Source organism: Bos indicus x Bos taurus, chromosome 25 (assembly GCF_003369695.1).
Source record: "Bos indicus x Bos taurus breed Angus x Brahman F1 hybrid chromosome 25, Bos_hybrid_MaternalHap_v2.0, whole genome shotgun sequence".
NCBI lineage: Eukaryota > Metazoa > Chordata > Mammalia > Artiodactyla > Bovidae > Bos > Bos indicus x Bos taurus.
In genome coordinates this window covers 24444169-24467914 of record NC_040100.1, presented here as the reverse complement: position 1 = coordinate 24467914, position 23746 = coordinate 24444169, and the positions used below count along the sequence as shown (strand labels likewise).

At 44.3% G+C, this 23746-nt stretch overlaps 1 protein-coding gene across 1 annotated transcript in view; it reads right to left on the bottom strand.

Annotated features, from left to right (window-relative positions):
- The window catches only part of PDILT (protein disulfide isomerase like, testis expressed), a 44669-nt gene extending 23939 nt beyond the window's left edge, over window positions 1–20730 (bottom strand). Inside the window, exons 1-2 of the mRNA XM_027528225.1 lie at window positions 20529–20730; window positions 8258–8464 (exon numbers count right to left, since the gene is read on the bottom strand). Of these exons, the coding sequence (XP_027384026.1) occupies window positions 8258–8464; window positions 20529–20730 (409 nt within the window). The remainder of the gene's footprint in view (window positions 1–8257; window positions 8465–20528) is intronic.
- Between the last annotated feature and the right edge of the window lie 3016 nt (window positions 20731–23746).

Sequence of the window (23746 nt, the reverse complement as noted above, 5' to 3'; positions counted from 1 at the left end):
GGTCATCAGGACCATTGCCCTGATTTCCCTCTCCCTGTGGCCACTCTCCAGTCACACCCTTGTCTTCCAGCACACTGGCTGTGGCATCCACCAGTCCCTCCGCCTAGGCTGTCCTTTCCTCTCAGCCCTCAAGTGCATCTCATCCTGCTTATTTAATCCTCAGTTTGGTCTTTTCCTACTCTCCTTTCAATCATTCTCTATATTATGACCTGTTGTATTTTCCTCATTGACTCTGTTTCTGAAGTTATGAGTTTTTGCTAACTTTCTCAGTAGCTCCTGAAGGATAATAGAATATGCCACCTCAAATTCTACTACTTTGGCATATTATTTTGAATTAAAGGTACTTGAGAAATAGCCTGTGCAAAAAAGATGTTCTGATTCTTCTTTATCCCTCTGAAAGCAGGAAATAAATCTCCCATGTGGCGGTACCCTCCCAACACTAGCAGGGTAATGACATCCTTATTACGACTCATAGGGTTTTAAGGTCAAGAAGGCTATATAAACAAACCTGGTTACTTCCTCACTAATTTTCTACCCCAAGCCCCAACCCCTTTTTTCTTGTCAATTCTTCACAACTTTATTGTTTCTTTGTCTAAAAGGTATAAAATCTGCCTGCTTTGATCACTTCTTTTTAGCCTCATATCTTTGGGACTCCTGTACATATGAAATTAATTTTTCTTTCATTAATCTCTCTTATGTCCATTTAATTATTAGACCCCTCAAAGAACCTAGAAGGGAAGAAAGGAAAAGTTTTCCTCCCCTACATCTTGTAATGTCTGGTTCATAGTAGGTGTTCAGGAAATCATGGGATGAATGAACAAGGTTAATGAGTCATTAGATAACTGTGAGGGAACTTGATCTTGAACCCTCCTCTCTGGGATGGGTGGACTCCACTTGGCCCCCTGGGCCCCATGGGACTGAGACAGCTCTGAGTCTGGTAAACAGTTTGTTTCTGAGTGTTGGGCACTGTCCCCACTATGCAGGTGCCTGTCCTGTTGCTCGGCTCTGAGCCAGAGGACACAGTGACAACTGAGGTGTGAATGTCGTGCCAATAATTAACTGAGGCCGTCACTCTGCTGCATATTTCCAGGCACAAGGTGTGAATGCATCATTAATTGAGGGCCTGGAGGCAGCCTGAGTCTCCCTCCCTCAACGGAGATGGTCAAAGCCAAGTCTCCCACCATCAGTCCTTGGAGACCAGAGGAGAACCTGAACTTGACTCAACAAGAACTAAACCCAACCTGCATCTGAGGAAAATTTTCATACAAGTCACAGTGTAGGAGGCCAGTAAAGTACCATCACCTGCTTGGCTCAGGGAAGTCCTATCAAGTGGCAGAATTGGCACAAGTCATTCTTTTTAGGAAGTGATAGATCAAGGCTGCCTCAAGTTCTCACAGCTAGTGCTCATCCTAAAATCTGGGCCCTGACTCCATCCCAGTATTCCATAGTCTCTTTCCATGGTTGAGGGTCATACTGAGGAAGAAGGAGATGGTTAAGCCTAGTACAAATAACAGCTGGCTTCTTTACTCCAAGCCTGCTGCAGTGGGGACCTTCTAATACCACCCCATTCAAACACAAAATATGCATTAAAAACCTAAGCATTCCAGGCCCTGGTCTAGGGTCAGAAAAGTAATAATTTGAGGATAATAATAACCACATTGATGCTTTAAACTGTGGTTTTTGAGAAGACTCTTGAGAGTCCATTGGACCACAAGGAGATCAAACCAGTCAATCATAAAGGAAAACAGCCCTGAATATTCATTGGAAGGACTGATGCTGAAGTTGAAGCTCCATTACTTTGGCCACCTGATGCGAAGAGCCAAGTTATTAGAAAAGACCCTGATGTGGGAAGATTGAAAGCAGGACGAGAAGGAGATGACCAAGGAGGAGATAGTTGGATGGCATCGCTAACTTAATGGACATGAGTTTGAGCAAGCTCTGGGAGTTGGTGATGGACAGGGGAGCCTGGGTGTGCTGCAGTCCATGGGGTCACAGAATTGGACATGACTGAGTGAACAACAATAATAACCACATCTGCCATTTACTTAGAGGACAGAACAATGTGCAGGAAAGATCCATCAACTATAGCCCATGGGCCAAATCTGACCAGCCATCTAATTTTATAAGTTATTTTTATTGGGACAGAGCCACATCTGTTTGTGTATGGCTCCTTTTTCAGAGCATCAGCAGAGTTAAATTGTTTCAACAGAGATTGGCCTGTAAAGCTTGAAATATTTACTTTCTGGTCCTTTAGAGAAAATGTTTGTGAATCTCACTGCTTATTAGCTGGGGAGCCTTAAGAGTTATTCCACTCTCTGCACCTCAGTTTCCCCACCTGTAAAAGCACCTCCTACCCTGTGTCGTAATGTCTGAGAAGGGCCTAGAACAGTATCTGTAACACAGTAAATGCTTCAGACATGTCCACTTATCTTTCTTCCCAGGAACCCTCAGAGGTAGATATCTTTGCCCTTCACACTTTACAGATGAAGAAATCAGAATTCTATGGGAGGAAGTGGCTGCTCCTCAGGTACATAGTGAGGATTTGAAGTCACAGTGTCCACCAGTTCTGGTAGCCTTTTCAGAGATCGCAGAAAAGAAGGTGAGATTGGATTCTGTCCTGTGCTCTCAGGTGAGAGGTGAGATCTTTGAGGAGGAAGGACAGGTACTGTGGGACCACAGAAACAGGGCAGGCACCATGACCCAGGCAATCAGGGGAGACTTCCTAGAGGAGGTGATGGTGACACTTCCTGAATGATGAGGAGATTTCAGGCACTGGCTCCCAGCACAAAGAGGGCTCAGACAGTCCTCTTTATGCTGCAACCCTTTTACCCTTAAGTGCAGTTGGACCTCACCTGTCCTTTAGGAAGTGAGGGTATCCCAAGAGCCCGAGTAACTCCATGAGCAGATATGTACTTTAACAAAGTAACTTCAGGCTTTTATTTTTTTCACAGCCCTCCCCTAAACCAACACATCACAAAGGACTCCTCGCTTAGGTCAGTGTGTAGCCACTGAGGGTATCACTCAGCGCACAGGAAGCAGCAGTCTTTATCCTTTCTCTCACTCCTATCCTCTCTCCTCATCTCTTTCTCTTCTTACTCCCTCACACACTACCCTCCTACAAACCAGCTAGGAGGAGGCTCCAAGTCTTTTATGCAATCTGCCCTGAGGCAGGCTCTTCTGCAAGTCTGGCCTGTGTATCTCATACTCTCTTTGTGTCCCTTCTGAGAGCTTCAAGGCAGCCTGCAGCCCCTGCACGTGGTAGCCCTCTCCACTCTACCCCTTTGGTTCTTGCAACCACTCTTGAATAGGATTTTTGCAAACATGCTAAATGCTGCTGCTGCTGCTGCTAAGTCCCTTCAGTCCTGTCCAACTCTGTGCGACCCCATAGACGGAAGCCCACCAGGCTCCCCCGTCCCTGGGATTCTCCAGGCAAGAACACTGGAGTGGGTTGCCATTTCCTTCTCCAATGCATGAAAGTGAAAAGTGAAAGTGAAGTCGCTCAGTCGTGTCCGACTCTTAGCAACCCCATGGACTGCAGCCTACCAGGCTCCGCCTTCCATGGGATTTTCCAGGCAAGAGTACTGGAATGGGGTGCCATTGCCTTCTCCTGCTAAATGTTGAGCCCTGCTAAAAGACAGGCTCAGTTTTCTGTGATTGAATCATTCAAGATACACAATGGGGACATTCTACTAGTAAAGGAAGGGTTGTGTTGAGCATTTCTGTGTTCATCAGTTTTATTCCATCCATCTATCTATTCCTCTACACGTTCAGATCAGTTCAGTCGCTCAGTCGTGTCCAACTCCTTGCAACCCCATGAACCACAGCACACCAGGCCTCCCTGTCCAACATCAACTCCTGGAATCTACCCAAACTCATGACCATTGAGTCAGTGATGCCATCCAACCATCTCATCCTCTGTCGTCCCCTTCTCCTCCTGCCCGAAATCTTTCCCAACATCAGTTCAGTTCAGTTCAGTCGATCAGTCATGTCCGACTCTTTGCAACCCCATGAACCCCAGCACGCCAGGCCTCCCTGTCCATCACCAACTCCTGGAGCCCACCCAAACCCATGTCCATCAAGTCGATGATACCATCCAGCCATCTCATCCTCTGTCATCCCCTTCTCCTCCCACCCTCAATCTTTCCCAGCATCAGGGTCCTTTACAATGAGTCAACTCTTCACATCAGTGGCCAAAGTATTGGAGCTTCAGCTTCAACATCAGTCCTTCCAGTGAACACCCAGGACCGATTTCTCTTAGGATGGATTGGTTGGATATCCTTGCAGTCTAAGGGACTCTCAAGAGTCTTCTCCAACACCACAGTTCAAAAGCATCAATTCTTCTGTGCTCAGTCCTCTTTATAGTCCAACTCTCACATCCATACATGACCACTGGAAAAACCATAGCCTTGACTAGATGGATCTTTGTTGACAAAGTAATGTCTCTGCTTTTTAATATGCTGTCTAGTTTGGTCATAACTTTCCTTCCAAGGAGTAAGCGTCTTTTAATTTCATGACTGCAATCACCATCTGCAGTGATTTTGGAGCCCCAAAAAATAAAGTCAGCCACTGTTTCTACACATTGTGCATACATTTTTGCATCCATATATTTCAGTTCAGTTCAGTTGGTGAGTCATGTCCTAATCTTTGAGACCCCATGAATTGCACTACACCAGGCTTCCCCATCTGTCACCATCTCCTGGAGCTTGCTCAAACTCATGTCCATCAAGTCAGTCATGCCATCCAACCATTTCATCCTCTGTCATCCCCTTCTCCTTCTACTTTCAATCTTTCCCAGCATCAGGATCTTTTCTAATGAATCAATTCTTCGCATCAGATGGCCAAAGTATTGGAGGTTCAGCTTCAGCATCAGTCTTTCCAGTGAATATTCAGGACTGATTTCCTGTAGGATTGACTGGTTGGATCTCCTTGCAGTCCAAGAGACTCTCAAGAGTCTTCTCCAACACCACAGTTCAAAAGCATCAATTCTTAGGCACTCCCAGCTTTCCTTATAGTCCAACTCTCACATCCATACATGACTACTGGAAAAACCATACCTTTGACTAGACTGACCTTTGTTCGTAAAGTAACACCTCTGTTATCAAAGATGTTGTCTAGGTTAATCACAGCTTTTCTTCCAAGGAGCAAGTCTCTTTTAATTTCACAGCTGCAGTCGCCATCTGCAGTGATTTTGGAGCCCAACAAAATAAAGTCTGTCACTATTTCCATTGTTTCCCCATCTATTTGCCATGAAGTGATGGGACTGGATGCCATGATCTTAGTTTGTTGAATGTTGAGTTTTAAGCCAACTTTTTCACTCTCTTCTTTCACTTTCATCAAGAAGCTCTTTAGTTCTTCTTTGCTTTCTGCCATTATGGTGGTATCATCTGTGTATCTGAGGTTATTGATATTTCTCCTGGCAATATTGATTCCAGCTTGTGCTTCATCCAGCCTGACATTTCACATGATGTACTCTGCTGGGAGAAATATCAATAACCTCAGATATGCAGACGACACCACCCTTATGGCAGAAAGTGAAGAGGAACTAAAAAGCCTCTTGATGAAAGTGAAAGTGGAGAGTGAAAAGTTGGCTTAAAGCTCAACATTCAGAAAACTAAGATCATGGCATCTGGTCCCATCACTTCATGGGAAATAGATGAGGAAACAGTGGAAACAGTGTCAGACTTTATTTTTTGGGGCTTCAAAATCACTGCAGATGGTGACTGCAGCCATGAAATGAAAAGATGCTTACTCCTTGGAAGGAACGTTATGACCAACCTAGATAGCATATTCAAAAGCAGAGACATTACTTTGCCAACAAAGGTCTGTCTAGTCAAGGCTATGGTTTTTCCTGTGGTCATGTATGGATGTGAGAGTTGGACTGTGAAGAAGGCTGAGCGCTGAAGAATTGATGCTTTTGAACTGTGGTGTTGAAGAAGACTCTTAGGAGTCTCTTGGAGTGCAAGGAGATCCAACCAGTCCATCCTAAAGGAGATCAGCCCTGAGTGTTCTTTGGAAGGAATGATGGTTAGCTGAAACTCCAATACTTTGGCCATCTCATGAGAAGAATTGACTCTTGGAAAAGACCCTGATGCTGGGAGGGGTTGGGGGCAGGAGAAGAAGGGGACGACAGAGGATGAGATGGCTGTATGGCATCACCGAGTTGATGGACATGAGTTTGAGTAAAATCTGGGAGTTGGTGATGGACAGGGAGGCCTGGCGTGCTGCGATTCATGGGGTTGCAAAGACTTGGACACGATTGAGCGACTGAACTGAACTGAACTCTGCATATAAGTTAAATAAGCAAGGTGACTATATACACCATTGACGTACTCTTCTCCCAATTTGGAACCAGTCTGTTGTTCCATGTCTGGTTCTAACTTTTGCTTCTTGACCTGCATATAGATTTCTCAGGAGGCAGGTAACATGATCTGTTACTCCCATCTCTAAGAATTTTCCAGTTTATTGTGATCCACACAGTCAAAGTAGATGTTTTTCTGGAATTCTCTTGCCTTTTCATGATCTAACAGATGTTGGCAATTTGATCTCTGGTTCCTCTGCCTTTTCTAAAACCAACTTGAACATCTGGAAGTTCACGGTTCATGTATTGTTGAAACCTGGCTTGGAGAATTTTCAGCATTACTTTGCTAGTGTGTGAGATGAGTGCAATTGTGTGGTAGTCTGAACATTCTTTGGCATTGCCTTTCTTTGAGATTGGGATGAAAACTGACCTTTTCCAGTCCTGTGGCCACTGCTGAGTTTTCCAAATTTGCTGGCATGTTGAGTGCAGCACTTTCACAGCACCATCTTTTAGGATTTGGAAATAGCTCAGCTGGAATTCCATCACTTCCCCTAGCTTTGTTCATAGTGATGCTTATTAAAGCCCACTTGACTTTGCATTCCAGGATGTCTGGCTCTAGGTGAGTGATCACTCCACAGTGGTTATCTGAGTCAAGAAGACCTTTTTTGTATAGTTCTTCTGTGTATTCTTGCCACTTCTTACTAACTTCTGCTTCTGTTAGATCAATATAGTTTCTGTCCTTTATTGTGCCCGTCTTTGCATGAAATGTTCCCCTGGTGCCTCTAATTTTCTTGAAGAGATTTCTAGTCTTTCCCATTCTGTTTTTTTCCTCTGTTTCTTTGCTTTTTTCACTGAGGAAGGCTTTCTTGTTTCTCCTTGCTATTCTTTGGAACTCTGCATTCAAATGGATATATCTTTCCTTTTTCCCCTTTACCTTTAGCTTCTCCATATATTTAACACTTTTTTAAAATTAAGACCTAGTCACACTGAGGCACAAAATTCTTCAAATTCCCCAGCATTAAGATAGAACTTGAGGGATTTCCCAGATGTTCCAGGGGCTAAGAGTCTGTGCTCCTAATACAGGGAGCTTGGGTTCGATCCCTGGTTAGGGAACTAGATTCCACATGCCATAACTAAGACCCAGTGCAGCCAAATAAATAAAAATAAATGAATATTTTTAAAGATGGGGCTTGACACATGTTAGGTTCTTAATAAAAAGGTGTGGAATAAGTGGGTGAATGAGTTAATGAAATGGATGGTGACAGAAGCTTTAGCTTTAGTTTAGTAATCACCCAGTCCTATGCGCATCTTGTTCTAGCACCTCCCGGTCTCCCTTTTGATCAGTCAGTGCTTCCTTGGTCCGAGACCCCGTCAAGATCATTCTAAAGTGGAAGGGTGCAGTGGGAGTGGGCAGTTAGGTAAGCCGGGAACTCACTCTCTGGTCTTTTTAGTTTAGAAACCATGTACCTCACTGTGCCATCTCGTGTGCCTCCAGGGCCCACCAGCTCAGATATGGTGGAGGTAACTACATGTGCACCAAAATCCATTTTTTTCCTTATGGTCATAGAGCAGGGCCATATTTCCCAGCCTTTCAGTTGGGTGGAGCCACATAACAGAAACCAGGTCAATAGGATGAGGATAGAAGTGGTATTCACTACCTCCAGGTCTGGGCTACGGACTCCACTGGGGGCACTCCTCTGCCTCCCAGCACCGACTTCTGGCCAGACACAGAGGGAACAGCCAGAGAATCAGAGGTCCTAGGGGAGGACAGTGCCACAGGCTGACAGGGACTTGGGTCCTTGAAAGATTGTGTGGACCAGAAGCCCCACACCCAACCTTGGCTACAACTGGGTTTGGTGCAAGCAAGACATAAACTTGTAATTCTGTTAAGCCACTGAAATGCAGATTTTTGTGTTTCCATAGTTAGCATTCCTTTGATTGACACACAAATACCATTACCTTCACAGCTGATGGGCTGTGATCTGTTGCCCTCAAAAAACAGCTTCAACTCTGGGGCCTTCTTGACATCAAACTCCTTCTGAAGTTCTTTCTCAACTGTGACATCCACTTTGCCAAATCCAATCCCATTCTTGCCTTTGCCCATGATCTCCACGGCTTTGCCCAGCTCCTCAGCTAAGCTTCTGGATTGCTTTGAGGATGGGTTATCTGAAAGAGCCAATAAAAAGACAGAACTCACTAGAACCTCTCCTCCATCCCATCTCCCAAGGAGGAGGCTTTGTTAAGTTTAAGCCTTTATTAAGGCTTTTTTTTTTTTTTTAAGTTAAGGCCTGCTTAACTCCTGGGTTTTTCTCATGTTCCACTGCTTACGGGTAGATTCAGAAATGTGACAGTATATCACAGTTCATGAAACTGATCAGTTTGGGAGATATGCATCAGGTTTTTCAGAGGTTCAGCAACACTGGAAACAATACAACTTTGGGCAATTTAATTTCTCAGAGACTCATGTGCCTCATCAATAAAGTGGGGAAATAGTGGCTGCTTTGTGAAGCTGAGTCAAAAGATTTAACAATCAATTATATAGTGCTTATTACTTTCAAAGAGGTTTATGTGGATTAACCCACTGAATCCTCCAAGTACCCCTATGGGGTGTGTGTGTGTGTGTGTGTGTGTGTGTGTGTGTGTGTTAGTTGCTCTCAGTCATGTCTGACTCTTTGCAACCCCATGGACTGTAGCCCCCTCTGTCCATGTAATTCTCTAGGCAAGAATACTGGGGTGGGTTGCCATTTCCTTCTCCAGAGGATCTTCCCAACCCAGGGATCAAACCTGGGTCTCTCCCATTCCAGGCAGATTCTTTACCATCTGAGCCACCAGAGAAGCCTCTATGGAGTAGGTATGGCTATTATTATCTCACTGTGATAGAGGAGGAAACTGTTGCATAATTGAAATGACTTATTTGCCCAAAGTTTCATGGCAATAGGAGGTGTAGCTGGATGGGACTCACTCACTCTGGCTTGGGTGCTTGCTCTCTAACCTCCACTGGGCTTGTCCTTAGCATCAGGCCTGGCACTTGGTCAGTATATAATGCCTTCTTATTAATACTGTTATTATGGTTAAAATGTCTATCAGAAATCATAGCAGAGGGATAGAGTGAGAAGGAGGGAGGTGAGAGGAGAGAAAAAGAGAAGTGGGTGGGCGGGGCATGGAGAGAGAGGGAGAATGAGCACCATCTGGTGGAAGTTCCTGGAGCTAACAGGACAGGTTCTGCACCTTCATTTGCCCTGTATCTGCATGTAATATGGCAGGAGACATGCTTGTGAAAAGGAGGCCAGATGTGAGAAGGATAAGGGGGTGGGGGGAGGTTATGATGACCCCCTACCCACCCAGCTCATCTCCTTGGTCCAGAGTGTTGAAGAGACCTGGCACTATTGATCAAGATTCCTTGGCCTCTCACATTGCTAGGCGGTAGGCTGGAAGTAGAAGTGAGGGGCCCTTTTCTGGAAAGAGCCCCAGGGGACTAGCATGCGATCCCAGCAGCAGTAGAAGACTTCCTGGCCTAAATGGGAGGGGCTAAAAGGCAATCACATTTGTCTCCCTTCCTCCTGATAATGTTGAGAGACTGTAGGCCCCTCGCTGGCTCTCACAGCCCAGTGTCTGCAGCAGGTGGGTTGAGCCAGGGTAGGGGGTCATTGATTCCCTTTTAAGCCAGAATGCTTTATCTTTCTCAAACTCCCTTGTCCATCTGGAGCACTTGAAACCAGTGCAAGTCATTTCCACTGCCATGGGCAAGTTCCAAGTACAAGAGAGAGGGCTTTTGTAAAGCAAAACCCAGAAAGCCAGGCCTAGGACAATTGGCACACACCCCATTGCCAGTCAGCACACTGCTCCGGTGATGGAACCCAAATGTGAATGATCACTTTCATTAAACTCTCAATCAACGGACACGAAGTGTGGCTTTTCGCCTCCCTTGTTGATCAGTGCCTCTCCACTGCCTGCTTCGTCACCAGCATTGCCTTCGATACCCCATCCCTCACCATCAGCAGGGGTTGGCCTGTTGCCAGAAGCTCTGGCCTGCAGGCCTCTCCTCTGACTTCCTCACGGATTTGGCCATGCCTGGCTCAGGGCTGCTGATTGACATAGCATTCAAATCTGAGTTTCTAAGCTTGGGACAAGAGAAACACTTGGAATGATTGTCCAAACAGTGGAGTTTTTGAGGTTCCACACATAGCCCAGTGCTTTTTGGTGTCTAACATGGAAGTGAGAGAAAGAGACTGTGACAACTGGGGCCTGAGAGTTGGATGGATGGGACCTAATAGTTACAGTAATGGGATTCATTCATTCACTCATCTGACAAATCTTTTTTAGAATCTCCCATGTGCCAGGAAGTATTTTAGGTATTGAGGACTTAACAATGAACAGACTGATAAAAATCACTGCTCTAATTGGAAAAGCCAGAAAATAAAGTAAAGAATAAAGTAAAGAAACAGGCTGTATTCTATGGAGAACACTAAGTGCTATGGAGAAAAAAGAAGCAGACATGGAAGTTGGGAGTGTGTCTGGGAATGGATTTTAAGTAGGGAGGTAAACGGAGGTCTCACTGAGAAGAGAATGGAACATTTTAATGAAGACTGAAGATGATGAGGGAACCAGCTGTGTGCTCACTCACAGGAGGGAGAGAGTTCCAGGCAAAGGAGCCATATGAGCAAAGGCCTTGAAGTAAGAACACATACAACATGCCTGGAAAATCCCATGGACAGAAGGGCCTGGTGGGCTGCAGTCCATGGGGTCGCTAGGAGTCAGACACGACTGAGCGACTTCACTTTCTCTTTTCACTTTCATGCATTGGAGAAGGAAATGGCAACCCACTCCAGTGTTCTTGCCTGGAGAATCCCAGGGATGGGGGAGCTGGTGGGCTGACGTCTATGGGGTTGCACAGAGTCGGACACGACTGAAGCAACTTAGCAGCAGTAGCAGCAACATGTCTGAGGGATGACAAGAAGTCCATTGGGTCTGGAGACACAGGCCTTGTAGACCACTGAATAGACTTTGGTCTTTCCTCTGAAGCTTGTGGAAATGTACTAGAGGGTTTGGAGCAGTGTTAGATGTGATGATATACATTTTTACTGGATTGTTTTGAATGTTACATGGAGATTAGACCACAGAGGAAAAAGGAGGCCAGCTGGAGGCCACTGTAATAATCCAGGTAAGAAATGTTAATGGCTTGAATCAGGGGAGTGGCAATGGAGAGGGTGAGAAGTGGTCAGAGCCTCGAGGGGTCTTGAAGGAGGAATTGACAAGGTTTATTGATGGATTGGAGGTGGAATGTAAATGAAAGAAATCAAGGATGACTCTGACATTTTGACCTGAACAACCAGAAGGATGATGATAGTGATGATGATGGTAATGATTGTGATGATGGTCGTAGTATTGATAACAAGATAACAGCATTTATTGAACACTTACTATGCCAAGTACTTTGCTAAGTGTTATGTGCATTATCTTGATTAGTGCTCAGAAAAAGCCTAGGAGTCATCTACTGTTGTAAATAGTCATCTACTATTACAGGTGAGGAGTGTTAGACAAGGAAACAGAAACCCAGAAGTCTCACAGCTAGTAAGCATTAGGCCAAGACTCAGCTCCAAGGCTGCTGCTAAGTCACTTCAGTCGTGTCTGACTCTGTGCAACCCCATGGACTGTAGCCTACCAGGCTCCTCCGTCCGTGGGATTTTCCAGGCAAGAGTACTGAATTGGGGTGCCATTGCCTTCTCCAGCTCCAAGGCTGGCTGACTCCAAACTCCATGCTCTAACTGACCTTGTAGGCAAGCCAGACTGAAAAAATGCTCTTTTTCCCTGGAGGGGTGAGTTTCCAATCTACCCTGCTCTGGGTGGTTCATATTAGAGCAAATAGACTGTGGAGAACCAAATCTACTTTTTATGTCCAGTCCTGTTTGCTAGTTTCTATCTTTTTAAAATTTGCAAATCAGTGTTTACCTCTGGCGCCTTGAATGCCAAGCGTGTAAAGGTAAAATGAATGCATACACCCTCAGATCTTGGTGACTATGTCTTATGGGGCATGGAGTCAATTCAGCTGTACATTGGAACCTGGGCAAAGCAGTGCCCAGTGGACTGTGGATGGGCAGGGAGCCCTTTGCTGGGAGCTCCTTCAGTTTTAGCCCTCCTCAGGTTCTAACTAGGGTCCATTGTCTGGCACGTACTAGATACTCAATGAACATCATTTCCTTAGGTTGTTTCATAAACCAGAGACAGTTATGGTGGCTTACAGCACCTGTGGTCCAGAAAAGGAGTTTTTTTAAACATCTCTGAACCTTAGCTTCATCACCTATAGAATGGGGATAGTGATAAGTTTCCATACCTTAGAATAAGCCTACATAGTAAGCCAAGGTATGCAAAGCTCTGATACAGAAGTGCCCAATAAACATTGAGCATTATGATAATATGGGGGAAATTCATGGTCTTGCTCTGACCAGATGTTCTCTGGGGAGGAAGGATCCTATGTAGTTATCAGGATCTTCAGCAAATCTTCTTATTCCTGGGGAAAGGAAGACAAGGGTGACAAGCCATCCAAAATAAGGCTGAGGCCTATTCTGTGGCTCTCTCATGGGTTTTGGGGTTAAGCAAATGGCACCCAGGGTCCCATTAGAGTTGGCAGTGGCTCTCGACAGTGTGCCTAGTGTGTAAATGTGTTAATGGCTAGTGGACCTAGAATCAATGTTTGCCTGGGTCTTTAGTAGGTAACCCCATGGGGCTGATGGATGGGAGAGGTGTGAGTGTAGGAAATGGAGATTCGCTCCCAGCACAGGGAGCTGGAGTCTGCCTTTCTTTAGATTGTGGTTCTCAATAGGGCACATTTGGCCCTATCTGGAGTCATTACTGGTTGTCACATCTGGAATGCTACTGGTATCTAGTTGGTGAAAGCAAGGGATGCTAATAAATATCCCACAGTGCACAAGACACCCTCCTCCCCATCTCACACACACACACACACATGCGCGCGCGCGCGCACACACACATACATAAGAGAGACTGTGCTAAGAATTAGCCAGCAGAAATGTCAACAGTGCTAAGGATGAGAAACCCCACTTTAGACCAAGTTCAAGATCAAGCATGGAAAAAGCTTATGAGTATAATACTCTCACCATTCCATAGGATGCTTTATAGTGCTCATAGGTGATAAGGACTTCAGGATGATCTCCAACTCCCAGTTCCTCAGGGTCCAGCCAACAAGTTTCTTTGACCATTGAAAAGGCCTACAAAACTCTAAAAATCTGCTCCTTACCCTTCTGATCCTATATCCCACTACTTTTCTCTTCGGCAACTCAGCTTAGCCACCCTGCCCATTCCCACCTCAGGGCCTTTGCACTTGCTGTTCCTTCCGCCTGAAATTTTCTCAAGTTGCTGTTTTACTGCCTTCAGGTCTTTGTTCAGTTTCCATCTTCACAGGAAAGCCTTCTCTGGCTACCCTGTACTTAACCCACTTGCACCACTCCTAGTACTTCCTAAGGGCCCTGCTCTGTTTTTCTCCATACTCCAAGTACTTCTACCCTTAAGATATGCTACATTTTTGACTTCTGCATCATTTTATCTTGAGTCTCCTCTCTCAAAGCTTCCCTTGTGGTTCAGCTGGTAAAGAATCAGCCTGCAATGTGGGAGACCTGGGTTCAATCCCTGGGTTGGAAAGATCTCCTGGAGAAGGAAAAGGCTACCCATTCCACTGTTCTGGCCTGGAGAATTCCATGAACTGTATAGTCCATGGAGTCCCAGAGTTGGACATGACTGAGCAACTTTCACTTTCATTTTCACTCACCTCTCCAGGATAAAAGATATGTAAAGCAAGGGTCTGTCTGTTTTGCTTACCACTCAGTGCCTAGAAGAGATCTGGCATATAATAAATATTCAATAAGTGTTTAATGAATGAATGTTTCAATTATCAGCACAGTTTAAGAAGAATTGAGTGTTAGACCTGGTCTGAAATCCTCATCACTTACCAGTTGTATAATTTTGGGCAAATCCTAAACCTTTCTGAGACTTTATTTGCCTCATAATATAAGACAGGAACAATGAGAACAAGCCCAGTGCCTGGAATACAGGTCTGAGTAAATGGTCTTCCTCATTTTCATCATGACGATTGTCCGCGTCATCACCATCCTCATCTACTATACCATTTACATCATCTAATCTGCTCCCAAGGCAGACTTTTGCCACCTCTGCCTTACGGATGATTACTAATTAGTCAGCCTAGAAACTGCTCCTTTTAAGTCTCATTTTGGCCTCCTCCACTAAATGTAGCTTTTCCTTTTCTCTTGTCTCATTTATGAAGAACACTGTGGGCCAAAGGAAAGCTCATTTATTTACCAACATCTCCAAATGACTACTGTGCTCCAGGCACAATCCTAGATGTTAGCAATCAAGAGATGAATCAGTTTTGACCCCTGTCCCCTGTGGAACTCACAAGTTTAAATGCAGTTTCAAAGCAGTGTGGCAAATGTTATAAAAAGCAGGGTGCAGAGGGCTGAGTGAGCATGCCAGAGCCTAGGTGGGAGGGAGGTGAACACAGCCTCTTGACAAGGCAACTTCATGAACTTAAACTTCATAATCCAGCTTAAGAAGTTCAGGAAGGACACTACAGGTAGAGGGAACCTCAAGTGTAAAGGCCAGGAGGCTAGTGCCAGTGTGACCTACCTGGTAGCCACACTCAGGGTGTAGAGCACAGACTTCAAGTGGAATGGAAAAGTAGGCCTGGGTTAAATCAAGCCAAGGACATTGTAGCTATGTTAAGGAGTTTGGAAACTTTGGGATTTTCAATCAGAAAGTGATCCAAGCAGATGTGCTAATTTAGCCTCTAAGAATGATGCTGTTAGTGCAGAAATGCTTGATGGTGTGGTGGCCTTCAATAATTGCTTCTGTTCTTCCTGTTCACATTTTTTCTTTTGAAAAGCTCCAAAGGCTTGTCTTTTAATGCAGGGTGCTAGGTCTCCATGTGGCAAAGCAGATTTGAAGATTTCATGGCTTTGTTGGATAGCTGGTCACCATAGAAAGTGAGCTTAGAGAATATAAATCACCTGTTGCAATGAGCCTGTAACTTAAGTCTCTTGATATTTTCTTGTAACTGTGGCTTTCTTTTTGTTGGCAGTCTTAGAATATTCTGCTATCTCATAATTTAGTCTTACCCTCTTTTCAAAGAAGCTCCCCAGTGACACTCATTTTTTACTCATTTTGGCTAGAGTTAGCTTGTGAGTTTGCCAAAACTGTGACTGAGACAAGTGCACAGTGTGGAAAAGAAGCAGAGACAGAAGTGGTAAATAAAACACGGGCAGGCCATGCATGGACTGAAATAAGTGCTGGATTCTAACTTAAAGCCTGCCACCAAGATGCAACTGTACAATTGAAGAAATTCACCTCTCTTGCCCCTATAAAGTCCGCCCCCAGATGCAGCTTTTTGATGAGTCCGCAAGCAATTGATTTATTATGATCTCTGCCTCAGCTCCACATCAGATCATCAGGCATTAGATTCTCAGAAGGAACACACCACCTAGACCCCTTGTATGTGCAATTCACAGTAAGGTTTGTGCTCCTATGAGAATCTAACGCCGTCAGTGACATGACAGAAGGCAGAGCTCAGGCAGTAATGCAAATAACGAGGGGTGGCTGTAAATACAGATGAAGCTTTGCTTGCTTACCCACCACTCACCTCCTGCTGTGTGGCCCAGTTCTTACCCCTGATCTAGAAGATACTGCAGTGGTTCAGGGAGAGAATGATGAGGCCATAACTATGGCAGTGGCGGGGGGGATGGGGAGGACTGGAGATTGCAGAGGGCTTCAGGAGGTAGTTTCAATAGGACTCAGTGAGAGATTAGAGATGAGACTAGAAAGGAGTCAAGAATGATCTAGGATTTCTGACTTTGACATTATAAAGATAGCCATGCTGTCAATCAAGACAGGATGTGAGAAAAAGCAAATCAAGTAAAGATGCTGAGGTCTATTTTGGACACATGTGGCATTGAGATGTGTGAGATATCCAAGAGAAAAGATGCCTCTGAGTGTTGGTTCTTGAATCTGGAGTCCTTGGAGAAATGAGAAACTGGGGAGCAGCTAAGGATTTGATAGTTACCAGGACAGTATTTCCCTGGGACAATATTGGAAAGACCTTTTTGTAAAGAGCCATTTACTCCTGGCGGCGGGGGTGGCGGGTACTTTTATAATGCTCGTCCTAAGTGATTCGTTTTTCCAAAGGTCATTTTAAAGGGTCTGCAAGCTTTTGAGAATTCATTTTTATTTAAGCTGCATATTTGAAGAAATCAAATTTTCAAATGAAATGAGTTTGAGTGTCTTTTAGATAGCATCTCTGCCAGTGTTCACCGAATTTAAATACCTGCTGGTGGGAAGACTTTAAAGTATTCAAATTGGTTGTTATCAGGTATAATTAAAGAATATAAAATCGATTAGCTCCCTTCATAGCCCCAGGTTCAGTGTCAATCCCTAAGTTATAAAACATCAACGTCCCAAAGAACCATGAACTTGCCCTTCTGCCCTGATTAAAGCAGAGTAGTTGTGGACAGAGTCTTACATTCTCACCCAGATTGGATAGGTTACCCAGGTTTGTCCACCTGCCGTGTCATTTTGGAAGCATAAATGAGTGTTGTGGTGTGTGTTGTGTCATGCAAAGTGTGTGGCTCTAAATCCTTCAATATTTCCACTGAGGGTCCAGGATTCAGGGATTAAGGCTGCAGCAAAAAAGAGAAGACGGCTTAGATGGCTGACCTGTGCAAACCATTAACTCACAAGCCACAGCAGCTGTAGAGTTCTCAATTCTTCCCTGAGAAAAAAAACCATGAACCAAATGTTCAAGTAGTGACCCAAGTCTTGATGTGAATGAGGGAGGTAGGGAACCAGCTGGAGGAGTAGTTCAGTAAGGTGGAAATTATGCCCTGCTCACAGGCTCCTATAAAGAAAATGACCCAAACTGGATCTCACCAAGTTTTGCTCCATGGGCTTGAAGCAAAATCAGGTGTGCATTCTGACACTTTGAAGGAAACAAACCATTAAGAGCCTGAACTAGATGGAGGTCAGAGGCTTGGAATTATTTTGATAGAACTTTACACAATAGGCACACTTCATGTTCAGTTCAGTTCATCAGTCGTGTCCAACTCTTTGCGACCCCATGAACTGCAGCACACCAGGCCTCCCTGTCCATCACCATCTCCCAGAATTTACCCAAACTCATGTCCACTGAGTCAGTGATGCCATCCAACCATCTCATCCTCTGTCGTCCCCTTCTCCTCCTGCCTTCAATCTTTCCCAACATCAGGGTCTTTTAAATGAGTCAGCCCTTCATATCAGGTGGCCAAAATACTGGAGTTTCAGCTTCAACATCAGTCCTTCCAATGAACACCCAGGACTGATTTCCTTTAGGATGGACTGGTTGGGTCTCCTTGCAGTCCAAGGGACTCTCGAAAGTCTTCTCCAATACCACAATTCAAAAGCATCAATTCTTCTGCACTCAGATTTCTTTATAGTCCAACTCACACATCCACACATGACTACTGGAAAAACCATAGCCTTGACTAGACAGACCTTTGTTGACAAAGTAATGTCTCTGATTTTTAATATGTTGAACATCGACATTCTAGGAATCAGCAAACTAAAATGGACTGGAATGGGTGAATTTAACTCAGATGACCATTATATCTACTACTGTGGGCAGGAATCCCTTAGAAGAAATGGAGTAGCCATCATGGTCAACAAGAGTCCGAAATGCAGTCCTTGGATGCAATCTCAAAAATGACAAAATGATCTCTGTTCATTTCCAAGGCAAACCACTCAATATCACAGTAAACCATTCTATGCCCCAACCAGTAATGCTGAAGAAGCTGAAGTTGAACGGTTCTATGAAGACCTACAAAAGACCTTTTAGAACTAACACCCAAAAAAGATGTCCTTTTCATTATAGGGGACTGGAATGCAAAAGTAGGAACTCAAGAAACAACTGGAGTAACAGGCAAGTTTGGCCTTGGAGTACGGAATGAAACAGGGCAAAGGCTAACAGAGTTTTGCCAAGAGAACGCACTGGTCATAGCAAACACCCTCTTCCAACAACATAAGAGAAGACTCTACACATGGACATCACCAGATGGTCAACACCGAAATCAGATTGATTATATTCTTTGCAGCCAAAGGTGGAGAAGCTCTATACAGTCAGCAAAAACAAGACCAGGAGCTGACTATGGCTCAGATTATGAGCTCCTTATTGCCAAATTCAGACTTAAATTGAAGAAAGTAGGGAAAACCACCAGACCATTCAGGTATGACCTAAATCGAATCCCTTATGGTTATAGAGTGGAAGTGAGAAATAGATTTAAGGGCCTAGATCTGATAGATAGAGTGCCTGATGAACTATGGACTGAGGTTCATGACATTGTACAGGAGACAGGGATCAAGACCATCCCCATGGAAAAGAAATATGCTGTCTAGGTTGGTCATAATTTCCTTCCAAGGAGTAAGTGTCTTTTAATTTCATGGCTGCAATCACCATCTGCAGTGATTTTGGAGTCCCAAAAATAAAGTCAGCCACTGTTTCCACTGTTTCCCCATCTATTTGCCATGAAGTGATGGGAACTGATGCCATAATCTTAGTTTTCTGTATGTTGAGCTTTAAGCCAACTTTTTTACTCTCCTCTTTCACTTTCATCAAGAGGCTCTTTAGTTCTTCTTCACTTTCCGCCGTAAGGGTGAAAGTTGGAAGGAGGCAAAATGACCCAGTTAGATTTTCTCTCCTGGGAACTACCAAGGTTAAGGGCAAGGTTAAGGTTAAGGTTGTCGTATGTTGCTATGAAGTGGCTGCACAAGTCAGCTGAGGAAGCAATGGGATCCATGGTAACTGAGCTACTGATACTATGTCACTGTCACAAAATGCCCACTGATGCAAAGACCACCTCACTGAAGTGGTGCAACTCAGAGAGAATGTATCAAATGAGAAGAGACAAGAATTGAGGAAGGAGCTGGGAGGCCTGAATTTCAGGCAGAAGACACAGACTCAAATGCTAGAGGGGTGAGGCAGGGGTGTGACTATGTGGGGCTGGCTGACTAGGAATGTGGCAAACTGACTAGTGTGCTGTTTCCTGATCACAAGGGGAAACTGTCACTTAGTTCCAGCCAACTGTCACATTATAGGAATGTAAGCCAGGGCTTCCAGATCTCTTGGTTTTTCAAGAGCAGATGTAAATTGAATTTCAATTATGAAATGTCCCCAAATAGGGAGACAAATAGTGGCAGTACACTGGGTGATTATGAGGAGTGTGTGAGAACATTTAGTGGGGCTATAAGGACAGTTCCCGGCACGCAGTAGGTGCCCGCTATGTGAAAGTTGTTATGAACATCCCTTCCATCCGGTCTCAAAGCATAGACATGAGTCTGTGTCAGTGTCTCAGGAAAAAGGAGTCCGTTTCCTCCATCAAAATGCCTGCTGATGCAAAATCTGAAGAATAAAAGTGGGCATGCAAAATTCAGATGAAAAACCTGATGATCTAAAAATCTTCCTTGAAAAAAAAAAAAAAATCTTCCTTGAGACAATGCCCATAACTGTGTCCCAGCAACTTACAATATTATTTAGCAACTTAACAACTTATTTTGTCTTCACAATAATCCAGTATAGCACTTCTGTTTATACCCATTTTACAGAGAAGAAAACTAAGGTTCAGAATGGTAAAGACACCTGAAGGTAAATCCTGGCTTCTTGCCTTCAGTGAAACAGAGGCTGCTGCTGCTGCTGCTGCTGCTAAGTCGCTTCAGTCGTGTTCGACCCTGTGTGACCCCATACAAATCAAGACCAAAGAGGCGACATAGTATCTTGCAAATGATTTAGTTTCCCTGGACCTCAGTACTCTCATCTGGGAATTAAGGATGATGCTATTTTTTTTTTTAATTATTATTGAAATGTGTTCTCATATATTTATGCTAAGTTGCTTCCGTTGTGTCCAACGCTTTGCAGACCCCATGGACTGTAGCCTGCCAGGCTCCTCTGCCCATGGGATTTTTCAGGCAAGAATACTGGAGTGGGGTGCCATTTCCTTATCCAGGGGATCTTCCCAACCCAGGGATCGAACCCACGTCTCTTACATCTCCTACACAGGCAGGCAGGTTCTTTTCCACTAGCGCCACCTGTTTAACAATACTTAAAATTCCTCTGGCTACCAGAAGAAAGGGGGCAGGTCTCAGCCCACCCATCACCCATTGCCCAGGAGTGGGAGACACTCACGGAAGAGCACCATCAGGAAGCGCGTCTCGTTCAGCATCTGAGTCAGGCCAGCAGGTGTTAGCACCATCAAGTTTTCCTCCACAAGGATATGCAAGGGCTGGGACATGTTGATGCTCTCCTTCTTGCCATTCATCTCTGGTGAGCCCTGGACAGTGCCGACACAAGAGGCTACCAGCAGTAGAGACATACAGAGCAGCTCCATGGCTGTCCTTCAAGGGCAGGAGAAAGAACAAGAACTCTTACCAACACGGGTAGTGGGGACCCACGTCATCACTCCCTCCCCATCTCCTTTCCTAAAAGGTCAGTCCTGATGTGGAGAATATTACCTCAGCATGCCCCCACTGGCTTCCTAGCAGTGCCCAGAGCTCAGCAAAGCAAGCTGGTAAAGGAGAGGCAAACTTTGCCAGAGAGGTTAACCTTGGGGCCCATTGAAACTGCATGGGATTAGCTCAGGGCAGCAGGGTCCCACTCGGAGCAACAGAAAGCCAAATCACAAACCAACACTCAAGCCCACTGGCTCCCCAGACAATAGGTAAGAATATTTTTAGATATGAAACTCAGTCCAGAATCCCAAGGTGAGCCTCTGGGTCTCAGAGATGACTAATCCAATCCCTATCACAGCCTCTGCTCATGCTCCCCCAACTCCTGCTTGAATACCTCTTTTGATGGGAAGCTTACTGCTGGCAGTGTAACCCATTTGATTTTTGAGCAAATTTTCTCAAATGTAAATATTTCTTTCAAAAGTAATCACCATAATGCACACATGTAAAAATTTCAAGAAACACAATAAAAAAATGTTAAGTAGAAAACAAAAATTTCTCCCATAACCCCACCTCTGAGAAAGTGACTCAGTTTGGAATGAATCTTTACCAATGTTGAAAATGCCAGTATGAATATATATTTAAATGTATATAATAAATGGAATTAGATAGGCAATACTGTTCATTGTCCAACTGTCTTACTCAATGATGTAAAATATAATCCAGATACCTTTTTGATAACAGTACATACTAGGTCTATAACATGATTTCCTTTCCTCTTTTTTTTCCCCTCATTTTTTTTTTCTTTTCCTTTTTTTCTTTTACAATTCTTTTCTGTTCAGATGGTTTGGGTCAGCAGTTGTCTCTCCTTAAGTGCCACTCTCCCCAGTAATGTTTCCCCTAATAATCTAGAGCATAGGATCACTGTCACAGATCTTTGCATGTTGTCCTTAAGCACAGAGCCATTTTCCTATGCAGCGTACAGACTACTCAAGTGTTTTGAACATGGCAAATAGCTGGTCCAGATTAAATTTATAAGGACCTCAATTTCTTTGAGTGCTGTATTCCTAGCATTTGGTATTTATGATAGGCAAATAAACATGAATGAATGAGTGGATATTTGATATGTACCTGGTAAATATGTTTGGCACACTGAGGATTTTTTAAAAGTAGATCTTCTGATGTAATTTTTTGGTCTAATACCAAAATAATTGGGATTAGATAATTGGTCACAAGTGTTAAATTTTATAAATGCCTAAAGCATCTACCTACAATGCCTACCATGTGGGAGACCCGGGTTCAATCCCTGGGTCGGGAAGATCTCCTGGAGAAGGAAATGGCAACCCACTCCAATATTCTTGCCTGGAAAACCCCATGGATGGTGGAACCTGGTAGGCTACAGTCCATGGGGTCGTGAAGTGTTGGACATGACTGAGCGACTTCACTTTACTATAGCTAAACATACTTGTTAAATTATGTATCAAGTGTTAAATTTTATAAATACCTGTAGCTAAATATACTTGTCATGTATGGCTGCTCTATGCATTCCATGCCATCATCTCTCCTATGACAATTCTATATTTAGTGAGTATAAAATGAGGCACATAAAAGTTAAATGATTTGTCCAAGGCCATACAACTAACATGTGACAGAGACAGGATTTCAAACAAGGATATCTAGCTACAGAATCCATGTCCTTAACCAGAATGATGTACTGTCTCTCTAATGCCCCCTGTAAAACTGGTGCAGTGAACAGTGTCTTGAGACAGTAACTGAGGCTCCCTGACTCCAAGCACCATCTCTGGTATCCACCATCTAATCATGCTGTGTCTCAGAAGGGGAGGACTGAGGCTGGCAACAGAACAGAATCAAATTTTTGGTTTGGGGTTACAAAACAGGCCTTTAAAACTCAGGAGGGGCTTGCAAGTCAAGGTTCTAATTGCAAGAATTAAGCTTTTCAGGAAAATATAAAAGGGTTTTTGACTACTCAAAGGTTTCTGCTATAAACTCTAGGTAAGGAAGAACATGTTGACAGAAGGAACATCTACCTTCCCCAAAGGAGATAAAAGTGTGCCTTCTTATCAGGAGGGCAGGGAGGAATGGCAAGAGCTTTGATGCTTCTAGGGTCCTGAGAAAGGGTTCTGACCCTCTGTCCCTTCTCTTTTTGCTCACCACTGCAGTCCCCATCCCCAGTCACACTCTGGTCACAGTAATAAGTCAATCACCATGTATTAAGCTAGCATTTGAGCTTTACACACATCATCTCATTAACCCTCACAGCATGTCTGTGAGGTAGGTACAATTATAAGCCCAACTTACAAAAGTGGAGACCCACCCTAGAAGAAGGAGCAAGACTTAAGCTCAGGTATATCTAAGCCTAATGCATATGGGTCTAAACGAGGACTCGCAATCTACAGCCCTCTGCCTTTCTTGCAAATACCGTGTTAGAGGATTCACAGCTATACCCATCCCATCACTATTGTCTACAGTTGCCTTTACTACCGGAGAAGGCAATGGCACCCCACTCCAGTACTCTTGCCTGGAAAATCCCATGGACAGAGGAGCCTGGTAGGCTGCAGTCCATAGGGTCTCAAAGAGTCGGACATGACTGAGCGGCTTCACTTTCACTTTTCACTTTCATGCATTGGAGAAGGAAATGGCAACCCACTCCAGGGTTCTTGCCTGGAGAATCCCAGGGACGGGGGAGCCTGGTGGGCTGCTGTCTATGGGGTCCACACAGAGTCGGACACGACAGAAGCGACTTAGCAGCAGCAGCCATTACCGTAACTACTCAGTTAAGTAGTTGTAATAGAGACCCTATGTGGCCAGCAAAGCCAAAAATATTTATTATCTGGCTCTCTTCAGGAAAAGTTTGCTAACCTCGGGTCTAAATCACCATATCATACTGCTCTCATGTCCATACCTCAGATTTTGTACTTGGGAAGTGGTCACAGATTC